The 24,090-nt window shown below is 32.5% G+C and overlaps 1 protein-coding gene across 1 annotated transcript in view; it reads right to left on the minus strand.

The window, feature by feature from the left end:
- The window catches only part of LOC127706687 (uncharacterized), a 399,723-nt gene that overhangs the window by 371,436 nt on the left and 4,197 nt on the right, over positions 1 to 24,090 (minus strand). The window contains exons 2-3 of the mRNA XM_052211345.1: positions 21,460 to 21,576; positions 19,809 to 19,868 (exon numbers count right to left, since the gene is read on the minus strand). Coding sequence (XP_052067305.1) covers positions 19,809 to 19,868; positions 21,460 to 21,576 — 177 coding nt within the window. The remainder of the gene's footprint in view (positions 1 to 19,808; positions 19,869 to 21,459; positions 21,577 to 24,090) is intronic.

Raw genomic sequence — 24,090 nt, forward strand, 5'->3', positions numbered from 1 at the left:
GTTTTCCTATTTGATTAAATGGTCGTTTGGTAAATCTGAATGCAAATATATTTTTCTGCAATTCATTTAAAGCCTTCTTCTATAATGAGAAAGGTAAATATGCTAGATATACTTACTGGAGGTGTGATGAGATGATTGAAGCTGTTAATTTTTTCCTTTTCCTTGATAATATTTATGTACGTTTCGGCAACAAAGTTTGTCGACAGGTTGTAGGTATTCCAATGGGCACTAGTTGCGCCACTTTAATAGCAGACTTGTTTTCGTACTGTTATGAATCACAGTTTATGTTCAAACACAGTCAAGACCCGTCTAAATTGCATTTTTACTTTATAAATTCAACAACACTTACCGTTATCTTGATGATATTTTTTCGTTAAATAATCACTAAATATACTGCCGAAATTTACCTAAAGGAACATACTTTAAATAAATCAAATTTAAACGGCAATAACTGTCCTTTCCTAGATTTATATATTTCGGTTTTACACGGAAACTCCACACTAAAATTTACGACAAAAGGGAAGATTTTTCGTTCCCTATTGTTAATTTTCCCTTTTTGGATGGTGATGTTCCTTTGGCACCATCATTCGGTGTTTATGTTTCCCAAATAGTTCGCTATGCCCGTGTCTGTTGTGACGTTTTTGATTTTAACGAACGTAATCTATGTATTACAGGTAAATTATTATGCCAGGGATTTCGTTACCACAAATTACTTAAAACCTTTACTAAATTCTTCCATAGATATAAAGATTTGGTTTTAGAAGTTTGGTTGTACTTGTAGAAAACTTATTTCAAACGGGATAGCACATCCTCATTTTTACGGAAATGTTGTTTACCGTGCCCGGAAATTTAGAATTGATACTGGTAAACTTATCGATCCTTTATAAATAAATAATAATACATAATAATAATAAATACTTTATTTAAAGAGGGTAAAATCAGTTAGTACAATACTAATCTCCCCTGATGCCCTCTGAATAATTCAAAATATAACAATAATATAATATATACATATACATACATACATACATACAGCTTTTTATGCAAAACAAATGGCGAAAAAAAACATACAGAATCGTTGCATGAACATAATTTGTTAATGATATACAAGGAAAATATATGGATTTTTTAAAAATATAGATCAATTTCATCTGATAATTACATTTTTAGTGTAGAAACAAGAAATTATAATAAATTTGTTTGAACTGTTCTATCGTTTCCATCTTTTTGATTTCTACAGGAATACTGTTCCAAAGAACTGTACCGGAATATTGAAATGTTTTTTTTCATAAAATTTGTTCTCGGACGTGGTATGAAAAGACAATTATTGTCCGATGAACGCCAAGAATATCTTGCATTAACATTTTGGTTATTGTTGAATAATTGACAAAGATAATCAGGTGCAATACTATTTACACACTTGTGCATTAATACTCCTTTGTGATATGTGATTCTTTTTTGAAAAGTTAATCATTCTTAGTGTTTGAATAAAGTTTTTGACGGTGTGTCATATGCTTTGTTAAGAATGATTCTGGCTGCCCTTTTTTGTAGTTTTAACATTTTTTCCATATTTAGATTACTTGTTTCTGTCCATATTGTACAGCAATAATGAAAGAGAGGAAGTACATAACCATTATAAAATAAACATAAACCTTTTTGTGGAATATAATGCTTCAATCGATTTAGTAAACCTAGTCTAGTTGAAATCACAGTACATACTTTATTTATTTGTTAATTCCATCAAAGACAATCATCGATTATGATGCCAAGTAATTTTTTACTGTTTACATTTTGTAAAAGAATTCCACTGTATTCTATCTTCAATGTTTCCTGTATGCTTTGAAGCTTCCTATGTGAACCAACTAACATAGATTTGGATTTTTTAATATTTAGAATCATATCATTATTTTCACACCATATTTTCAAAGTTGCTATTTCGTCATAAAGTTTATCATATATATCATCAACGGAATTTGAAGAGTATTTAAGAGTTGTGTCGTCCGCATACAAATCAGGCTTTGTATGATTTAGTTGAAGTGGGAGTTCATAAATATATAAAAAAAAATAATATAGGGCCTAGAATACTGCCCTGCGGTACACCAAATGTTACTTTTTTTCTTGAAGATATGTTGGTATTTATTTTTACTTTTTGAGACCTGTTTGATAAATATGATTTGAACAATTCAAAAGAAAGAGAATCAAACTTATACATTTTTAATTTTGATAATAAAATTGAGTGATTTACAATATCAAACGCTTTTTTAAAATTTAAGCATACAACTCCACTGTAGTTTCCTTGATCCATATTAATTAGCAATTCTTCAACAATTTTCGTTAGAGCTGAGTTACAGGAATGGCCTTGTCTAAACCCAGACTGGCACTTATAAATCAAATCAAATTCTATCAAATATTTGTAAATTTGAGAGTAAATAATCTTTTTACAAAAGTTTTTGATAAAATTGGAAGTGCAGATATTGGTCTATAGTTGTTCATATCTTTTATGTCGCCACTTTTATGGATAGGCGATACTCTTGCACACTTAAAGATCGATGGAAATATACCTGTACAAAGGCTTAAATTAAAAATATGCGCAACAGATTCATAAATTATTGGAGCACTTATTTTTTTGAATTTTAGGACCAACATCACCCAAACCCGTAGATTTATCCATTTTAACTTTTAATAGTTCATTAAAGACTTCTATTGGAGACAAACAGTAAAATTTAAAAAAAGTTGTCACCAACTTTTTCTTCAATAAACTCTTTTAACTTTGGGGATTCGAAATTTGATTTTGGGTTAGGAATAATTGATTCAGCTACAGTACCAAAATACTCATTGAAGTGTTCACAAACTTTTCCTGGTTCATTGACATCAGATCCTTGAAATGCTACACTTGTTATTGGGCATTTTGATTCTGCATTTAAATCTTTGAGATGTTTCCAGATTTCACTAAGTTTTTGAATTAGACTGTACAGCCTTGGAGAAATAGTCAGTCTTACATTTATTTATTTGGGCGGATAGTTTGTTTCTAAATAACTTGTAGTTTTCGAAATCTTTCTTTTTATGATAAAAGTCTCTTTTAGCGCGTAGTTGATTTATATCCTGATTTAACCACTTCGGTTGAGACTTTTTCTTTACTCTTTTCGTTATTATTGGAGCATGTTTATTTAAACGTTTAATAATTTAGAGTACCATGCATCCAATGTATGATCTGGATTATCAAAATAAAGTATTTCATTAAAATGTTTAGCCTTTAAATCCTTTAAAAAATTTTCTTGATTAAATTTAATGAAGTTTCTATATGTTATTGTGACATGATTATCTACTGATGTTTTGAAAGTAGGCTTTTTAATAGTAAAACTTACAGGGTAATGATCTCCCGGACAATAGGCAGGGACATTTACATCTGTAATTTCCTCAGGATTTGTAGAATATAAATGATCTATAAGTGTGACACTGTTTTTTTGTGACTCTAGTTGATTCATTGACTAATTGAAAAATAATATAAACTGACAAAATACAGTCCCATTTCTTGTGTAAAGGCTGTAAAAAATCTAGGTTGAAATCACAAGCTAAAACTATATGGTCATTATAAGAGTGAGCTTTTTCTATTTCATTTTCAAAGAAGTTATACCAAGAAGTCATACTATTTGGAAGTCTATAAATAAACGATATTAAAAAGGATTTGCAGTCTTAGACAAATATAGATTCAATATTTTCGGACTCAAATTCACATCGTCTAGTGTATTTTATATTGTTAGAAAAATAAACTATCCAACCTCCACCTTTACCTGTTTTCCGATCTTTCTTTCAAATGTAAAACCCGAAATTTCTAGTTCTTTTGACTTGTCATGACATTTTTCTGGTGTTAAAAATGTTTCACACATTCCTAGTACGTGTGGTTTTTCCCAATCTTTCATTTTTGTAATATTGTATCTTATCTCATCTAGCTTTGGCAGTAAATGTTGAATATTTTGAAACGTTATTTTTAGACCTTTTGTTTTTTGATGACCATAAATATTATTTGTATAATCATTTTCAACTAACTGTGTTTTACTTTTTTCTAAATTACACGCAGTCTCAGTAATAACCTCTTTTGTATTATTGAATGTCATATTAATAGGAGAAATAGTCGAAAAATCATGAGGGGACAAACAATTATCCAAATTTGTACAGTTACTTTTAAACTTACAAGTATCATTAAAATTCCTTTCATTTGTTACATTATCTATGTCAGAAGTTACTAGTAAATCTAAATTTGAGTCACATGAGCACATTGAAAACTCATTATTACACTTTAAACATACATGTAGGCTAGACATTAAAGCACTAAACTTGTTTTTGCAAACAATCTTGAATCCCTAGTTTTCATACATATAATTGAAAGGTACAGGACCATTTAGTTGTCTGTAAGCTTGAGTGTCTGTGAAGTACTGGTTTCTACAAAGTTTGTTGTTTATGTCCAACTTCATGACATGAATAACACCGTATTCTCTGCTTAAATCTGCAGCTCACTTGGCTGTGATTTGTTTCTCCACAATTGAAACAAGATTTTGGCGAATTTTGTTGACGAGACTGGCTTTCAAAATTTGAATGCACTTCATGAGTAGCCCTATGCGAATACAAATTTCTATTTGTGCTGTTTCTTTGTTGAAAATGTTTTTGAAATCCGAAATGTAAGTCTGATTTATCTCGGCCATTTTCTGATTACGTATTGGCAAGTATTGATGTAACATCATTCTTGTTATGTATAAGTATTGATGTTCCTTTCTTGGTGAGGTGTACTCCGTCAGGATATAATATACCTGGAATTAGCTTGCCGTTCCTGAGTACATAGCTATCAATGTGGTTTATGAAATCAATTTGCATTTCACCACACAGGTCCTTCAAACATTGATTGTAGTACATCATATCAACTCCTTCTCTTGGTAGTAGACCACCAACGATTATCATAATCGACGGATTTTCTTTGTTTAGCATGGTTAATAATGATCTAAACGAATCTTTGAAGTTTTGAACAGAGACTTTATTTCCAACATCGTTTCCCCCAAACTGTAAAATCAGAGTAGTGTATGGGGAAAGGTCAATTAAAAAAATATGTCTTTTTATCGACTGGACAGTTCCACCTCTTTTGGTATTTGTATTTACTTCCTGCTTTAATATTCTAATTTGGATTCCTTTTGTTATTGAACTTCCAATGATGAGAATGTTTTTGCCATTTTGCTGTTGTGCATTTAGACGGTGTTTTAACTTTTGTTTTGGTTGCTGTTTTTCATGTATATGCAATCGGCGATTCGGAGAACTTATTGGCGTTGATGTTTTGCATACTGTACTATATGTTGGGTGTGGTAATTGTGTTGAATCGTACACTTTTATAAATGACAGACGATCACCAAATTTTGTTAGTTCAGATTTTATAGTGACTATCTCTTCCTCCTGGTTTTTTATTTTTATGTTTTGAACCACTGTTTCATCTTTTAATAGTTTTGTCTCTTGTTGTTCCAATTTAAACGCTGCCTTTAAATTTGTTATTTGATTTAGGAGTTGTGTATTTGTATCCTGAATTTTTCATGCAAGCTTTTTACTTGTTTTAAGACATGCCAGACATCTTAATCCAGTTGACTCGTAATATTATTTTCAAATATTTGATCACTTACATGTGAATCAATGAAATCAATAGATTTGTTACTATTACGGACATGAACAATTTCTGTTTCAGTGTTAATTAAAATCTCGGTTACCTGAATTTATTTTGGTATTGTTTCAAGTGAACCATCGTGTTCTCTTTCATTAGATGTGTCTTAAATTTCTAAAAAAATAATTTCAGTTTCACTTGTACTATGTTGTTGGTAAGCGTTTCTAGCCGCATTATCAACATATATTTGCATTGTTTCAAAATATTTACTTTTCCAATTTTCGGATGAATCAAGTCCTTGTACAAGTATTGTTCCATTATTGTACACTGTTGCAGTTACATATTTCATATTATTTGTTTGGAGTACAAATTTCTGACCATGCTAAACAATACGTTCTTCAATGGCATAACACTCGCCCATTTTGAAACGAAAGGCATCTAATCAAAATTTTACATTGTTAGCTCAACGGTAAATTTAACACTACAAGGTTTTCGAATTTCATTTCCGTCGTCATCGAATCCACAAAACTGAGTATGTTTAATAGGCTCACTGTTTGTATTTTGTTTTGATTTTTTACTTTTAGATTCTTTTTTATTGGCACCAAAAATGATTTCAGCGTCTAAACACGTTGCGTCATTCAATGTACTATCAAGGGACATGCTGTTTTGCAGAGATTCTAAGCAACCAATGATATCAGACAATTGGAAAACGTCGGAGAACAATAAATGGCTAACTGTGACGTTGACGTTTATAGCAACGGCATCGTTTGAATTTACGAAACATTTCAAAAATGAAAAAGATCCATATAAGTACTTTAAATTTTTTCACCACAATAGTTGAAAGTATTAATGTTCATTCCTCCAAATTTTTCCGAACTGGAAAATTTCCAATAAATAGCATATTTCTCATTTTTTCCTGGAGCTTATTTTTTGCGGCCATCAAGCTCAAACAACATCCGGGATACAATTCAACACTGTAATTAGATCATTGAATATTGTTTTTATTGGTATTAATATTGATTTTGTTATCAGTAAATTAAAAGCAAACTAAATATTATTGTTATATACATATACACATTCATGGATCTACAATCTGTCGATACCTGTATCTTGGCATTGCACAAGGTCATGTTTTTCTCTGACTGTTTATGACGTCTTTACACTAAATCCATTGGATGTTGGATGTGTACTAATTGAAAATTTAGTCTTAGATGCATGATTTTTTATTAGTTGTTAGTGGCTTTGAACTAGCTGTCAGTAACTGAGAGTTCTCTCAGATCAGTACTTAGTGTCTTTTTATTGTTGGGACATACAAGTACCCGGCCACGTCCTCTCTGTGTTTTTGTTAGATGTATTTCTATTTGTATCCATCTGATGAGTAAAGCCTTTTTCAACTGATTTTTATAGTTCGTTCTTATGTTGTACTGTTACACCACTGTCCCAGGTTTGGAGGAGGGTTGGGATCACGCTAACATGTTTAACCCCGCCACATTTTGTGCCTGTCCCAAGTCAGGAGCCTGTAATTCGGTGGTTGTCGTTTGTTGATGTGTTACATTTTTGTTTTTCGTTCATTTTTTGTACATAAATTAGGCCGTTAGTTTTCTGGTTTGAATTGTTTTATATTTGTCATTTCGGGGCCTTTTATAGCTGACTATGCGGTATGGGCTTTGCTCATTGTTTAAGGCCGTACGGTGGCATATAGTTGTTAATTTCTGTGTCATTTGGTTTCTTGTGGAGAGTTGTTTCATTGGCAATCATACCACATCTTTATTTTTATATGTATTGCAATGCAATGCTCCCACAATGCTTGTTTAACTTATTGCATGTTTGTTTGTATGGTTATTCCTTAATTGTATGTCGTTTAAAAGATCAGTAGAGTTTACGTTATGTTGTTGATTTGTAAACCATGCCGACTCTAATAAAGCTTACCTTTTATTATATTCATTTTGATGTCTTTTGGTCTCTGATATCCTTTCTTTGACAGTTCAAGTGACATTCTAAACTTTTCTTTGTATTCAACCAAATGAATGAGTTTCATTTTTGTTTTTGCACTCAGGAAACACGTGTCCTCCGAAGCTAAAATCGGAAAACATTTTCCAATCACCCCCACCCAACTAAAAAATTGCTAACAAGTTTTTCTCTTGTATTGCACAGTAGTAGCATCCAACGCTTTATTTCCCATGGCTGCAAACTAAGAATATCTGTCTCACGAGTTGATATAGTTTAGTGAAAAAATTAAATTAAAGGAGAGACAAAAATAAATGTCGTTTAAAGTGTTGTTTTAAACGTATGTGGATACCTTTTAAACAGTTTGTAGGAAGCATCCTATGTTAATTTAAATAAACATGTTAAAGGTATCTAATAGCTTTAATAAAATACTACTAATACTATACATTCAAATGACATGTACAAGGTTAAAATAGGTGTCATAAATAAGTTTTAACACAAGCCTGTACAAAAGACAGTTGATTTAGCAACGTTTGAATCATTATAATATTAACATATTGTGAAAAATCACCAGCACGGCCTCAGGACCCACCAGTACAAAGTCATGACATGAATAATCTATAAAAATGTGCAATTTTAATAGAGCACTTCAATTATTTCCAAAATTATTATGCCAAGCAGTTTTTTGGTTTAGTAAACGGACTCAAGGAGCACTTTTGTTTGTTTTTTCTGTTCCAAATGGTCTGAAAATGAGCACATTTGTGTTTATCATACTACAGCATTGTCGACGGTTAATATTTCGGTTGCTGGCTTTTTAAAAAATAAGAAACAAAATTGAAACATCTCATCTATTCATTTTCATCTGAAATAAATCGTCAAAAATCATCATTTTCGTCTTAGTTAAAATTTTTGAACTATCACCAGCACCGATCAGGACCGAATCACCAGTACAGAACGTTCTCTCGCAGTACAACCTTACCCACCGTTAATAATTTAAAAATGTTTGTGAACAGCAAGTAACGGTGAAAACTAATAAAAGACAATCGGAAACAATCATTATATATTTTTAGTGAGTTTAGTTCGAAGTGTCACGGTCTAAATCTTTACAGAGTTCAAAGGCATATCTCGTGCATCTTTCGTATATGTAAGAGAATGATAATCCCTTTCTCCATGATTAAGTACGAGCGTTAGCGAGTACTTATCATGAAGTAAGGGATTATCATTCTCTTACAAACTTAGAATATTGTAAAGTGCTCAAGGCTCAAATGATCTATTCAAAATTAGTTTCAATTGTTAGTGCAATGTTTATAATTGATGCATGACTTCCTTTTTGGGCATGTCATTTATGGATTAGTTTTACTGATGTAAGGACTTTCATATCATTTGGGAAATATTTATTTTTAAAAAGGGTCATAGATATTAGGTAACACAACAGTAGAAAGAAAAGGTAGGAATTGGATATGTTTCTTGATTGTGAGTATGAATGTAAATCATGTAATATATTAGTGAGGAATTATCCTATTTTTTATTTACAGTTTAAATCAATTAATATGTTTGAGTTACAACTAAATTTTATTTCACAGCCAATATTTTGGTCCGGCTTTTTACATCAAATAATATTTCATTATTTCAGGGAAATGTTCAAAAATGTTCAAAAATAATGCCTTTAAAAGTTTTAATATGTTCAAAATTAAATTCCTGTTTTTTTTATCGGAATACTGAAAATAAATATTCTTTCCAACCACTGATCAAGTAATCAAAGTTTTGGAAAGCTAAAGATTTAGGTTATTTTTTTATCTGAAAGATTTTTTTTCTCTTTTTGCTTTGTTTTGGTATTGTTTAATTTTTTTTAGTAATTTGAAGTTATTAATATTTTCATAATAACATTCACGGTACAAATTTTACTGCACCAGTAAACTTCAACTTATTTTTGTTTGTTTCACAATTGAACTTTTAGTCAGTTTCAATAACTGTATGATAAATCCTTCCAATCTGATAAATGTGCTTCGGGGCAGTTGTAACTCATTTATTTGTTTTGAACTGTAAATAGACCCAAATAATAGAATAATCCCTTACTAAGAACATGATTTACATTCATTCTTCACAATTAAGAGGCATCCAATCCTACAATTTCATTGGTCGAGAGCACTTTGCTATATTCTAAATAAAAATAAGGAATACATAAAGTATTTCATTACGGATCATTCGGCTTAAGTCCTTTTTTGGGAACTTTTTTCAAAGTTAATATTCTAACCTATGTACATCTATTTTATGTGTTTTATTTATATATGATGCTCCTCTTTTCTTATTTTCTACGTTGAAAATATGAATAGAGTGGTGTCATATATATACTACTGTTTTATGTAACATCTTTTGGATAAGAGCAAGAACACATTAAATAAGTGAAAATAGAAAAATATTTAGAAAAACGTGGATCCATATATAGGAGGCAATAGTATTTATTTACAAATTTAACCATCATAAGATATATCCTAAAGATACGTTTTTAAATGAACTTAGGACATGTCCTAGTCCTAACAGCGCTTCGATAATCAGGCCCCGTAATTCCAAAATCCTATATTCAGAATCTAAAGGTCGTGTCAAATCAGTTCGGGTAAGGTCTTTTTGATTCATGAACTTCTGCACAACTAATTAATCGCTTAAAGAATTACAAACAAGGTGTTTTAAAACCCTGAAACCAAATAAAATGTTAAGCTAGTTATTTGATGATATGCATTTCAATTCTTTAATTTTATTAGATGAATAAAATATACCTCCAAAACAACACTAACGGTTGAGTCACGTACCAACTGTACTTGATACGTTGCAAATCGGGAAAATGTTAAAAAAAAACAAATAACATAGTTTTGTAACGTAAAGGTTTAAATGCAGTTTACTATATTTTTTTAATTTCAATCCAAAATAATGGCTATATTATCAAACACATCTGCTATGGGGTGTTTACCTATATGAGAGCGTTAGTTGTTGTTTGTTTATAATCTTCTTGCAGACTTCTTCTTCTATTCTTATGAGGCTGACTTCATACAGGAACTTCTGAAGAAGGAAGAAAAGAAGTTAAAAATATCCTTTAACTTTACTTTCCGCTATATAGATGATGTTCTCTCCCTAAATAAATCAAAATTTGGTGACTATGTTGAACGCATCTAGAGATGATTTCAGCTTCCCAATTGTGAACTTTCAATTTCTATGCAACATTTCAGTAGCGCCTGCATACTGCGTATGTATCTCCCAATTGATACGATATTCCAGGGATTTTATTTCCAATCATGATTTCCTTGATAGAGGGTTGCTGCTCACAAGGAAGTTATTAAACCAAGAGTTCCAAATGGTGAAGGTGAAATCATCCCTTCGTAGATTTTACGAGTTGGTTGACCGTTATTGAATATCAGTTTCACAGATGATAGCAGATATGTTCCTTATGTCGTAACTACAATCCCGTTCCCTTTCCACGAATGTGACCTAACGAATTAGACTACTTACCGGGTTTATAATAACATGAGCATCACGACGGGTGTCACATGTGGAGCAGGATCTGCTTACTCTTCCGGAGCACCTGAGATCACCCCCAGTTTTTGGTGGGGTTCGTGTTGCTTAGTCTTAATTTTTCTATGTTGTGTTTTGTGTACTATTGTTTGTCTGTTTGCCTGTTTATCTTTTTCTTTTTTAGCCATAGCGTTGTCAGTTTATTTTCGATTTATGAATTTAAATGTCCCTCTGGTATCTGTCGCCCTTCTTTTGCTGTTTGTTAAATCAAAACAACAGGAATGTGCAAATGTATGTGTTCCAATAGACATTGATACAAGAACAAAAATGTAACAACAGTACTGTCATTTGAGTTGTTGGAGCGAAGGGGATTTGGAATACATATATTCGTCAGAAGAAAACATGTAACATGCTACCCAAAAGTTTAAAATTTTATTTTAGTTTTAAAGATATGATACCTTGATATATATTATTATGAGCAGCAGGTCGGATGCCACTTGTTAAGCTAGGGCTGCATACCCTTTCGAAGCACATAAGTGGTAGATTTTGTGTTGTTCAAACAGTGCATTTTAGTTTCTGTTTATTTGTGTTTGGCATTTCTACGTTTCTATTTTTGGCCATGATGTTGTCTGTTTTTGTGTTATACTTATGTTTTTTTAATGTCCTGTTGGTATATATTCTATTAGTGTTACTAGTATTATCTTTGATTACTACCTACTACGGTGTTCAACATGTTTTCATTGTGATAAGGTTTTAAAGTGCGTATTTTTACAAACAAAAATATGTATATTTGCGGCTGTGTTCGAAGTGGTTATTCAGTATTTCAATTGTTTATCAATATGTGTTTTGGAAGGTGTAATAGTATATCAGTTAATGTTGGCATCTTATGGTATTCTAAGCTAGTTTGCAGTGTATTGCGATACTCTTTCGTGTGTGTTGCCACGAATTCCAGTTCAAAGGTTATGTTTTGTTATTTAATGCAATTTGTTGTTACCTTCTTTGTATTTTTGCAATATGTTCCAAGCGTTGTGTGCATAATTTGACAACAATTATCATAACAAAGCAGCAGACATCATCTTTATTAATAAATATAATAACAACACAAAAACTTAACAACATAATAATCTCAAAATGTATGTTCTGAAAGATCACAATCCAACAGTTATAAGTAAAACAAAAGATCAAAACCTGACACAGCATCCTTATTAAAGCCGTAAATTCGGAAATTTTTGCGCGCATTTATTATTCATATGTTGAACAATGGACAAGAACGCGTAATTAGTTATTGCGATTTCAGGATAGGATTAGAACAAATAATTATATCAAAATTTAAGTTTTCCTTTTTTCCTTAATAATTTCGTCGCAATTTTCGATTAGAAAAAAATCATTGCAAAAATTATTGAATCTACTGAGTATGGAATCTAAAATATTAAAATGATTTACATGACCTCTTTGTGATATCTTCATCAAACAAAGAGTATATACTTCGAAATTCAAACATTTTCATGTTTGTATAATAAGACACGTTAAGGATTTTATTAATGTGACAGACCTGCATTTATTATTTTCAAAATAAAATCGGTTTAGGGTAATATTTGATGCCATGCTTATTTTAAAAAAAACTAAATGTGATAAAAGTATTAAATTTTAATAACCATGAATGTTAACTGCTAGTGTAGGTGATTTAAAGAGGACTGGAGATTAGAATGGTTCCCGATCGCAATATTCAGTATGTTACACATATACCAATACCTCGTGACAGGGTATGGCTATCAGCTAATACCTGGAACGTAGTACCGGAAACAAGGATAACTGGAGATGGAAAAGGAATATAATACTGCTGGGTTTTGTCTGTATAATTCTGAATGGGTCATACAATACCTATTTTACCTAACCAATGAACAAACCGTACTCCACAGTCACAGATTTAGGGCGTCAGTCTGGCCCTAAATGTAAAACAAAAAGCTAGTGTCTAAAACATGATCTATTTAAACGTTTGGATACAAAAAAAAAACAACATCTGTCGGTGTGGCGTTCACGGCCCATCAATAAAAGTTATATATATGTATAATAATTCACCATTTGCCATTTCTGTCGAAATGCAGAATGCCCACAGATTACACACTACAGATTAACATATATCTACCTGTTCAATAGTCAAAAATGGTACCTTGTAGCATTCAATTAAAAAATTAAATATTAAGTTATTTCATCACTTAAAATAAATTTTGCTTACATAGATATTTAAAAAAGTATACAATACGTTATAATATCAAAGTTTATAAAATACATAAAAGGTATATGTATCTAATGTATAACTATACCTAAGAAAACTAAAATACACTTTTAAAAATGCTTCTATAGTTTTTATCACAAACATCGAGGTAATGTGTGGTTATATATTCGTTTGCTGTAAATGATTAAAATGAGGTAGGACTGTGAGTTATCATAAAAATTGTAGAAAAAAGTTTTGTCTAGTTAATTCTTTAACAACATATTTTTTTTGTACGTGCATATATCATATAAAAATCAGAATTTATCATTTTGCAGTGCAAATGCGTCTCATATTCAGATATTAATTTCAAATAACTGCAAATTTGTTATTGTGATGTGTCTAATTTATTGTTTTGTTGATTGTTATCATGCTGATTGTTTTAAATGTTAAAACAAAAATTTGAAAAAAATATACTTATATTTTACTGTTCTTTTTCACACAGGTTGACATCATAATTGATCTTTTATCAATTATAAATCAAAAGGAATAACAAAAATGTATTAGTCAGTATCAACATCTAGTAGATCAAAATGATTTAATCGGAGTAGTGATTCTCTTACACCTATCATACTCCATTCAGATATACATCGCTTTTATTCATACATACATGTATCTTAACCGTTTCTATTTAAACACATCTACAATAGATCTACAATGGTATAGTCATGCATCGCTCCTACAAATACAGATTTGCTTTGCTCTTATTTATACAGGTCTGATATCCTTCATCAGGGGCGGGTTTGTTAGGGGGCAGGAGGCCCGGGGTTGGTTATATGGGATATCACTGGAGCGGGTCCCCTCTTAGGCAGTCAGTTGGCCCCCACTTATGAAAATTTATGTTCAATTAGCGTGTACATTTACGTCTAAACAATTTTTTTGATACATTCAGACGCAGTATTTTCGCTACAGAGACATACACAATATAACATTATGCAATATAAAGTTATTGATGCATACTAGAATTTTGATATTTACACCTGATTGATATAAACGTTATCATGTTTATTACAGTCATTAGATTTTTAAGATATATTTTACATCAACACGTTAGTAGTATCTGTACGATAATCATACACATGTTGGTAATACATCTCACAATAACAATATAGTCTAAGAGTCTGTTGTTGTCTTTATCTTGTTCAGACATCACAACATGAAGGATGACAGATAGGATCACATGTTGCTGATCGTGGGGGTTTTAATACAGTGTGGATTCTAATGGTGTTTTCATCAAAGAAATCATTATGGGAAACTAAGGCAACAAAATCTCCAAGAAAACTTTCCATCGTCGAAGGATTCAAGAAATGTCTAATATATATATTCCTGCAATGAACTTTATCGACATTCTTTAGAATTGCCCAAAACTTGATAAAATCTTCTTCCGCCAGAATGCAATTCTTCTTGCGAAAGTCAGGAGTAGAGAAGAAATTAAAAAAGCCGGTGATTACTGGGCGCATTTTGTTCCCCATATCTGCGGGATTATAAATTCCCTCCAGATAAGCGACATAGTCGTCAACAGAGATGTGTTTGTTTGCTCCTCTTTTGAAAATATGATCATCCCACCATTTTTTCTGCGCATCTGCATTTAAAGCCGTCCTCCTATCGCCAATGGCCAGTCGTAGCTGTTCGAGCGTGGTGTTGGTTTCCTCCATGTCATCAGAACTGATTATTCCATCTTGGTCGGCATCAAGAAGACTGGCCCACTGGTGCCATTTATGTCGCATAAACCAATTTTCTGTGATAAAAAAAAAGAATACCTTGATGTCTCAGAATATTTCTGTTTAAATGATATACATTCGAATGATGACACAAAATATGAAATCCATTTATAAACCAGCTATTTCAAAAATAAATTTTAACCAACAAACAAATGTACCAAAACAATGATAGATTATCATTTTGAAAATAAATAAAAAATCATCAAACTCTGACATATCACTATTTTTATAAATAATAAATGGGGTATGTGTCCATGGAACTCAGATGATGTCCCCGCTTGCATATATCGTTATAAAGGGACAAAACTTTTGACGCCACCAAATTTTCAAATTTGACCTGAGTTTTGTGGTAATAAGGATTGTGTATAAATTTCATAACATTTAGTTGAGGCAAATTTAAGTTAAAGAACGGAAACTAACAATTCAGCAATTTTTTCCATTTGTAATGGGGCATAACTCTAGAACGGCATATCTGACGCCTACAAATTTCGAACTTGGTCTGTGTTTGTGGTAATTAGAATTGTGCATAAGTTTCATAATATTTGGCTGAGGCAAACTAAAGTTTGAGAACAGAAACGAATATTTCAATATTTTTTTCTATTTGTAAAGGAGCATAACTCTAGAACAGTAAAAGTGACACCACCAGAATTCACTGTTGATCTATGTGTTGTGGTATTAAGCATTTTGTATAAGTTTCAGAGCATTTGGTTGAGGCAAACTAAACTTAGAGAACGGAAACGAAGAAAAATTCAGCATTTTTTTCCATTTGAAAAGGGGCAAAACTCTAGAAAGGTAAAAGTGACGCCACCAAAATTAAAACTTGATCTGTGTTTTGTGGTTATAAGCATAGTGTATCAGTTTCATAATATTTGGTTGAGGCAAACTAAAGTTACAGAACGGAAACCAATTTGGGACGTACGGACAGACGGACGTGCATACAGACGGACAAGGGTAAAACTAATGTTCCCTACGGGGACATAATAATTCCGCAATTGAGTTCAAAATATATACGTTTATCTCAGAACCAGAAACTGTAATATGGCGGAACTAATTACACAAAATAGATACAATGGATAAGCTCCAATTTGTTAATTAAAATATAAAGACTATTTTCCTAATAATACATAAAAAGAAGTATTTTAATATGATAATACTTCTTCTCAAATATAGCCCATCAACATTGAATGTTGTCCTTCGCTCAGCGAGATTCGAACCCCTGCATCCGAGGCATGGTAGCAACACCACCTGCATCGTGTCCATCGCACTATATAGACCAATCGACCAGCTTTGCTATATAAAATGCATCTTTTGTTAGTCGAGTTATGTCTTTACTCAGAAACATTGCGTACTTTGGAACCTATACGTGTTATTACACCTTATAAATCTGTCATCTACAACTCCATTATTTAAACATATCTCAACAATGATAATTAAAATTGAGAATGGGAATGGGGTATTTGTCAAAGAGACAACAACCTGACCAAAAAGCAGACAACAGTCGAAGGCCACCAATGGGTCTTCAACACAGGGAGAAAATCTCGCACCCGGAGGTGGTCCTTAGTTGGCCCCTAAATACAATTGTGTACTAGTTCAGTGAAAATGGACGTCACACTAAACTCCAAAACATGTAAATGAACTAAAATTTTAAAAAAATACAAGACTAACAAAGGCCAGAGGCTTACGCTTGGAACAGGCGCAAAAATGCGGCGGGGTTAAACATGTTTTGGGATATCTCAACCCTCCCCCTATACGTCCTAGCCAATGTAGAATTATATAAAGAAACACATAGCAATACGTATGTAGTAAAATTCAGTTTAAAAGAAGTCCGAGTCCGATGTCAGAATAGGTAATAAAAGAAACTAAGCAAAATAACAATGATACATAAATGAACAAAGGACTACTAGCAGTTACTGACATGCCAGCTCCAGATTTCAATTAAACTGATTGAAAGATTATGTCTGCATCATACTTACTTGCTTTAGGAATAACAATAAATATGGAGACAATGATGTAAAGAGCATACGGTATAAATACGACCATCTGTCCTATCTTGGCATCGTGGTAAAAGTTATAGAACTCCTCGTCACACTTCAATGTATGATTTTTAGTGACATCATGGAATTGGAAAACTTTTGTTGCTCCTGTATAAAAGTTTTTATAACAAGTTATTTTAAACATTCTGCTGATTTTAGTTCACACACACAAACAAAAATACATAACCCCTCTCCCTTACACACACACACTATGTTAAAGTAGTTATACGTAGTTAGCAAGGCACGTGGTTCAGGAATGATTCGAAGACTAGGAAATCTGTTGAAATGATGTTTATAATATCCCTCCTCTCTATTTACAATATTACAGGAAGATGTATTACCAAAACTTGAAAGATGTAATACAACCTTAACAAATTTATCTACCAGATTTATGCAAAACACAATCCATAACTGAAAATGTATTCAATTCGATACTGTAAGGAAAACCAACATTTATTTAACAGATTTATAACAGCAGTATACATCTTTTCCCCTAACAAGTACAGTCCTATCAAATTACTGTCATTTTTTATTTGTCTGAAAGGTTTGCTAGATGAAAAATACATAATACCATGATAAACCTCTGAGGCGCAGTTATAATAAACAACAGAAATAATATACTATAAATAGTAAATAGTGCCAAATAAATTATAAACAAAAAACTATACAAACAAACAAACAAACAAAAAGCTAACAACGTTATATAATGTTAAGCAGGGTTATTTTCAATGTGTTATATGCTGTCCAAACACACTGCCATTCTGGCGCACTCATGTGTTTATCGCCGCTTTTGCTACTAGCAAATCGTGTTGCTTTTAAAGAAACTACTAGTAAATGTTTATGGGGAAAGTTTTCAAATTTCAAACGGGCTCGTTAATTCAGCATTCATTGCTGACAATATCAACCGTCAACTACACTAAATAATCATAGAGGGATAAGAAGAAATTGAAAATAAATTAGAATTGATATTTTTACAATAGGGAATGGAATCGGAGAATGTGTCAAAGACACAATAACCCAACCATAGAGCAGAAAAGATCCCAATGCCACGAACGAGTCTTCAACGCAGCGAAAAAATCCCACACTCAGAGGCGGGCTTCAGCTGATCCCTAAACAACAATGTATACTGATGATTTAAGCCCTTTTAAACTGATTTTTATAATTTGTTCTCATGTTGTGCTGTAACACGACAGTCAATGGTTAGGGGAAGGTTGTCATGTTTAACCCCGCCACATTCTTTAAGTGCCTGTCCCAAGCCAGAAGCCTGTAGTTCAGTGTTTGACATTGGTTCATGTCTGTTATGTTCGTTTTTTTGTAAACTGTTTTGTTATAAATTATGCCGCAGTTTTCTAAATTGAATTGCGTGATACTTTAAACGTTGGGGCCTTTTATAGCCGACCATACGCTTTTGGTTTTTCTAATTGTTGTAGGCCAGAAGGCTGTCTATAATTTCTTACATCCACTTCATTTGAGATTTTGTGGATAGCTGTCTCATTGGCAATCATACAACAAATGGAAGTTTTTAACGACCTTGTCTGTCTAACAGGCAATCATACCAAAATCTCCTGATCTTTATATAGTCCATACAAATGAACCAACATTTAAAAAGCACAAAGACTAACAAAGGCTAGAGGATCCTGACTTGGATAAGGTGTGAAAAATGCGGCGAGATTTGAAAATGTACAGTGATCTCAATCCCCTCCCCCACCACTACGCCCTAAACAAAAACTCAGCAATACGCACAGTATTAACTATAAAAAAAACTAGAGTCCCTAAAGAGCCTGTGTCGCTCACCTTGGTCTATGTGCATATTAAACAAAGGACACAGATGGATTCATGACAAAATTGTGTTTTGGTGATGGTGATGTGTTTGTAGATTTTACTTTACTGAACATTCTTGCTACTTACAATTATCTCTATCTATAATGAACTTGGCCCAGTAGTTACAGAGGAAAATATTGTGTAAAAAATTACAAAATTTACAAAATTTATGAAAATTGTTAAAATTGACCATTTTGGTCATGTTGACTTATTTGTAGGTCTTACTTTGTTGTGCATTATTAAAAATACTTTTGAAGTGTTAAGTACATACCTATAATACATAAAACAAAGGTTGCAAAGCAAAGACCGCAGCAAAAGAAAAACAAGTAGCCTCCACATTTTTTTCTTCCCTCCAAATCTGCTTTGTTAATGCGACGTGTCCGCTTCCTGTCACAGATGAATAGTAAACGCCAAAAGAAGACATAGAGAACTAATGCACACAAAACTCCGCCCTCTATTTTCATGAATGACGGGAGGTCTTCTTCTTCTGTGGTTTTACCTTTTCCATCGTACTTTTTCCGAAAACATTGACCAGCATATTTCGAACCTTTAGAAATAAATACAAAAAATATTTAACATGATAAAGAGGAGGTGCCGAATATTTGTCAATTCAACACAAGCAAACGTCCTAAAAATCAAATAGAAATATGTGACTTCTATTTCTTTCACATGTTTAACAAACATTGTGCGTACGCATGAAGTCAATTACTTTACCAACCATTGGGTTGCTAGCATTTTGTTTTTGGTTTAAATCCCTATTAAAATAAAAAATAATAATAAAAAAATCTAGATGACGGTATAATGAAACGCACAAGTATTGAACTACATGTGCATACACATTTATTTAATTATATATTACATTAATATTAACTTACCGAAACGAATGTAGGTTATCGCAAAGACGAGAGCACCAAGCCAAATTATTTGTTGTAGGACTGAAAAAAAAAGCAAACAGCACATATAAACAATAACATTATGTTGTAAACATTTGAATGTCAACTTAAAAATTCGCAGACATCATCGGAATAAATATTAATAGACGAGAATTTAAACACATGTTTTCAACAAGCTACATCATAATCAAAATGTAGTCGGACCACAGGTGCTTGGTTAGTGGGTCAAATGAGGTTGTACTGTCAATGGCGGTCACTATCCTATATCGAATTGGTATTCGACAGTAAAACCTCATCTAACCCACAAAACAAGCTCCTTCCATTGAAAATAAAACTTAATCTGATCTAAATATAATATTATGTTCATTGATACGTTAAAACTAGGTCGTTATATTGCGTTATTGAAACAAAATTAATCATATAATGACTACTCTTTTCATAATAAAATAACATTTCATTTCCAGTACGATTTGGCAACTTTTGACTTTTGACCCTGTAAGAGAAAACTTCATCGCAAATCGGCCCTACCTCTTTTAAATTGTTTCATTTCGTTTTTGGTTTATTTATCTATACAACCTGTTCTTTGTCATATCAACAGTACAATTGTCAGTTTCCCTATCGAAGGTCGGAGATTTTCACCCGGCACTCCGGCTTCCTCCACGAATGAAAACTGGCCGCCACGAAATACCCAAATGTGACGCTTAAAAGTGGCGTCAAAACACCAACAATCAATATAATAGTGCAATGTGTAATACATGTTTACAATTTGTATGTGAACGTATATACATGTACCTGTTCCGGACCATATGAGTATTTGGCCCATACGCGTATGGTCATAGATAGATATGGGAAGATGTGGTATGAGTGCCAATGAGACAACTCTCGATCTAAGTCACAATTTATAAAAGTAAACCATAAAAGTAAACCATGACCATATGGCTATATACTTATATGGTCCGACCATACGCGTATGGTCGGGGTAATTAACACGCTTACTTTTAATACTTATCTCTTCATAAGGTTTGACCCTTCTAGTTGTCACGTCATTAGAAAGACGCTATCAAAGGTAATTTTATTATATTATAATAATAACCTGATTAACATAATAAAGAATAAGCAGTTTCACACAGTTAATTTTACCCACTAGTTAAAGCTATAGTAAACACATTTTATTCCTATGGTCATTACCGATTTGTTATCACGACTGAAATTCAATGGTAAAATGTCGACTTGGGAAGAAAACTTCCAAAAATATCTTAATGAACTGTTACACCATTAGTCAACTGTTTTACTAACTGAAGAAAAAGTCGACAGGATAAAGAGTCTAATAATTGACACGAGAGAAGGACATCGTAGACACATCGGAATGGCCCAAGACCTCGGTATCACTGCACACAGCTGCTAAGATCACTAGCTTTTCACTCGCAAGCAAAAGGTGTAACTGCAAAGGATCGTGAACAACCAAGACGTGCAAAAGAAACGCTATGGTACCATGTGGAAGTAAATGTCACCATAAAAATACACTACTAGCGACAATATATAATATATATGAACACGATATCATATTTAATAGTACAATGCTGCATGTTACAATTTGTATGTGAACGTATATATCTACAATATATATACTTACCCGAGAATTCAAACCATTCGTGAACTTTCTCCCACAAATTTCTGTCATCATGGTGCACGTTAGGTTTTGGTTGTCTCTGATCATTGACGAAAATTGAATCGTATGCTGGTGGAGGTGCTGAAACAAGAAAGATAACTCTAATTCAAATATTATTGTAAAAATGTATGTATATTCTATAAGCTGTATTGCTTCTGAATAAAGTATTATTATTATTAAAAGCTTCGAGTATATAAATTTCAAAATTGTACCATTTTTATAAAACCACATTTTAGAACAGGAATGTTTGGGTCTCATATGAGCCATCTGCAATGATTACAAATTATGACCAGCATTGGCCATTCGGCGCCATATATCTAATTTCATGCATCTGGATTCCTGAAATTTGTGAAATCCCTCTCTGTTCTTAATCAAACTTGTTTTGTTGATTATTTAAATGAAGTTCATTTTCGTCGTCGTACGTGTAAATAAATAAAGATAGAAAAAAGAACAATATAAATTTCGAAATTTTTAAGAGATACATGCATGACACATGTATTTATCGTCCTGAAAAAAATCTTTTAGTTTTAGTATTTGTAATCTGTATAGCATATTGTTCTATTTATACAATGCAACGTGCTACCGAATCTACGTTTTCCTATTTGTTGTGCTTTATATCAATTAAGATTACACTGTAAAGATGTTTAATTATCTCTACAATAACATGAACTAATAGAATACATTATCGCTTACATCAACTTCATTTGTCTCTGGTGGACAGTTATCTCATTGGCAGTCATACCACATCTCCTTGGTCTCAGGACTGGTGGATGGTTGTCTTATTGGCAATCATACTACATCTCCTTATTTTTATGATGGGTATCGTTACGTTGGTATGGTACTTGAATACTGAAATCCTCAAAATCACAAATAAATTGAACTTGACGTACAAAATTAATGTAACAGGCACTACACCTTTAATTTATAACCATGTGTGATGTATGTGTTGGCAGTAGGTCATGTGGTATTTTCTTTATATCTCCTTAGGATATAAGTTTTAAGTAAAGGTGGAATCTCTGATACAACTTTCCGTATGTTTACATCACGATAATAAGAAATGACTTCTCCTCTCCTGTGAATACCCCCTCCTCACTCCCACTCTACTATCATACGTTTCTAGGTATGTTCCTGATAAGGGTAATATCTGTTGTTATTTTTCGTTGTCTATGATAACTCAAGGTCTTCAAAACAGCGAGAAAATCCCGCACACGGAGGCATTCTTCAGTTGGCCTCTTGTATTGCAGATCACACGGAGGCATTCTTCAGTTGGCCTCTTGTATTGCAGATCACACGGAGGCATTCTTCAGTTGGCCTCTTGTATTGCAGATCACACGGAGGCATTCTTCAGTTGGCCTCTTGTATTGCAGATCATATTTCTATGTTTACAGTTCTTTCTATCTTAATCATAATTAGGTTTTGACAAAAGAACGTCATGAAAATCGACGAAATTTGTCTTATTTGTAGATCTTGTCTTTCAAGTCAATATAGCCTCTGGCCTTTGTTAGCCTTGTATGTTTTTTAATTTTAGTTCATTGATATGTTAAGGAGTTAAGTGTGACGCCCATTTTCACTGAACTAGTACACAATTTTATTTAGGAGCCAGCTGAGGATCACTACCGGGTGCGGAATTTTCTCGCTGAGTTGAAGATCCATTGGTGGCCTTCGGTTGTTGTCTGCTCTTTGGTCGGGTCGTTGTCTCTTTGACATACTCCCCATTACCATTCTCAATTTTATAGCAATATAAATGTATCTCTGTCTTTTATGGTTTTCTAGGAAATGGAAAAAAACTATAAAAATTGATGAAAATTGTCATTGAAAATCAATAGTACTAGGTCTTGTCTAGCTGTTACGTTTTGCTAGTTACGTTTCTATCTATCTTTTATATTTTTTCAAATACACATATATTAGCCAAAAACTCAAAGACGTTAGTAAAAATCGTGCATGTAAGTGCAACATCTTAAGTAGTCGTCTGACAGTGTTGATGAAAATATACATTAGGTAGATCTCAACATTCTAAATATTTTAAGTCAGAATTATATAGAGTTCATCTTATTTAAGTGTATCTTAGTGAATTGGACTGTTTCTGTGACTATAAAATGTCTATCCCTTCGTATCGGTTGAATGCTGAGACATGTCATATTTACCTGGTAGACCTAACAATGGACAAGGTTCATCAACATTAATTGTCAAATATAAACACCGTAACATTTATTAGATTAGTAGCATTGTGCGATCTAGATGAATAATAAAATATCTAAATTCATTTCATGTTTCACAAAATTAAAAACTTTCCTTGATTTTGATATCCCTTGTTCAGCTCTAACTGAAAAATAAACCAAGCTTGGTAAATCGTTTGAGACGCTCCCCTCAGGTAATAACTGTAATGAAATGTACTGATCGACATGAACAAAAGAGGACAATAGATATCTGAACAACAATAGTTCATTTAACTGTAAATTTATTGATCGGGCACAGGCGTATTGATCGTATCACATTTAATTCAGGTGTTTGTTTATTTTACCGGCAACTTTTGCAGGCTTGGAAAAAAAAGACTTAGAATCTAAAAAAGTATTCTTCTTGCTGAAACACACAATG

Source organism: Mytilus californianus, unplaced genomic scaffold (genome assembly GCF_021869535.1).
Source record: "Mytilus californianus isolate M0D057914Y unplaced genomic scaffold, xbMytCali1.0.p SCAF_6, whole genome shotgun sequence".
Classification (NCBI taxonomy): domain Eukaryota; kingdom Metazoa; phylum Mollusca; class Bivalvia; order Mytilida; family Mytilidae; genus Mytilus; species Mytilus californianus.